The sequence below is a fragment of the Austrofundulus limnaeus genome, unplaced genomic scaffold (assembly GCF_001266775.1).
Source record: "Austrofundulus limnaeus strain Quisiro unplaced genomic scaffold, Austrofundulus_limnaeus-1.0 Scaffold338, whole genome shotgun sequence".
NCBI lineage: Eukaryota > Metazoa > Chordata > Actinopteri > Cyprinodontiformes > Rivulidae > Austrofundulus > Austrofundulus limnaeus.
In genome coordinates this window covers 134,658-136,262 of record NW_013952740.1, presented here as the reverse complement: position 1 = coordinate 136,262, position 1,605 = coordinate 134,658, and the positions used below count along the sequence as shown (strand labels likewise).

At 40.0% G+C, this 1,605-nt stretch overlaps 1 protein-coding gene across 1 annotated transcript in view; it reads right to left on the bottom strand.

Annotated features, from left to right (window-relative positions):
* apold1b (apolipoprotein L domain containing 1b) overlaps window positions 1-1,605 on the bottom strand; it is a gene marked incomplete in the record, with an annotated part of 27,638 nt that overhangs the window by 17,620 nt on the left and 8,413 nt on the right. Inside the window, 3 exon segments of the mRNA XM_014022685.1 lie at window positions 122-181; window positions 465-521; window positions 590-649. Of these exon segments, the coding sequence (XP_013878139.1) occupies window positions 122-181; window positions 465-521; window positions 590-649 (177 nt within the window).

Here is a 1,605-nt window from a genome sequence, read left to right as displayed (position 1 = left end):
GAACCCTTTGTACAAACAAAAGTAAGAGAAATTTATGATAAGAATACAAACATGTTCTTGCATGAGGCCCAATGTTATCTTTGATCCTCTGCTGGTGTTTGGTTTCTGATTTGGWCTGTACCTGTGCTGAAGACTTGAAGGGGTTCACTTTCTGAATGACTTCTTTAAACACGCCAGGATTCTGCAACACAAACAGCTCACTGCTTCMACAACAAACTGATCACACTGACGTTTACAAAATGATAATACTACAGCAACAACAACAATGCATTTTATTTGTTGGTGCATTTCAAGACAAGGACACTTTACATTAAAAACACTAAATTAAAACACAAAATGGCTAGAAAACACTAAAACCAAAATAAAGAGCAGAATGTCTCATTTAAAGACATAAAATGTTTTCCCTGAGAGAAAGGACGCTGGGCTGAAATCCAGAAATGATTCCCTCYGAGGGTAATTCCTACCTGAGTGGAGTCTGAACTCCTCCCCTCCAGTGACTCTGAGGACGGTGTTTTGGACGCCTGTGGGACAGAATCAGCTGAGTGGGCAGACCTGAGTGGGACGGATCAGACGACAGAGCTGCAGTTACCTGAGACGAAGACCTGAACGGGTTTGCTTTCTGCATGACTCCACTCAGCATCCCTGGGTTCTGAAACACAAATCATTCAAAATCATTTTGTTTCAAACACACATCCTTGTATTTACATCAAACTGAGGACATTGTATTGACTTCTACTCATTTTTTTAAACTGTATTTATGCCTAACCTAGACATGTTCCCTAAAATTAACCATTACTGGTCTATAGTTAACTCTAACCTGAACCAGAACTTAATTCACACCATACCTCTAAACCAGGGGTGCCCAAACATTTTCCTCAARGGGGCCAAAATGAAAATGTATTGGGGGCTGCGGGCCAAATGCAGTAATATAATACATGAAATACAAATACTTTTTAAGTAAAGTCCTTTATTTTTAACAATTAAGCTAGCAGCCAGTGTGGTGGCCCACTTTTGTTTTAGTTTGTGAACTTGGAGAAAGTCTGACATACRCTCAAGTAGCAAAAGCTCATGGGACATTTAATAAATTGATCAAATATGAGTTTTTGTGGCCTTATAAAGTGYGAAAATCTACATGTGTGGTTAAATCTAATCTAAATAAATCTTGTTACTTGTATTTCATGCTTCATGTTTAATCTTAATATATCAAAGATAAAGTCAACACCATGAGTGAAAACCATCTGCACTACAGCCCCTTACATAGTCACTGGGCCAAGGGATGGAATGACTAAGTGGAAATACTGTTTCTACATAGAACGACAGGTTACAGCCTAGTAACTACTCAACTGCTGGTGGGCCAAATCAAATGGCTTGGCGGGCCAAATTTGGCCAGCAGGCCCCACTTTGGGCTCCTCTGCTCTAAACCTAACTACTGTAGTAAAGCACAGCAGAGCTGCAAACAAAGTGAGGACATTGAAGAGGTCCTCATTTTACACCAAAGACCTCACTTTGGTAGTAACTATGGTACGAATGGTCTTCACTAAGTAGTAGAGACAAATACACACACACACACACACACACACACACACACACACACACACACACACA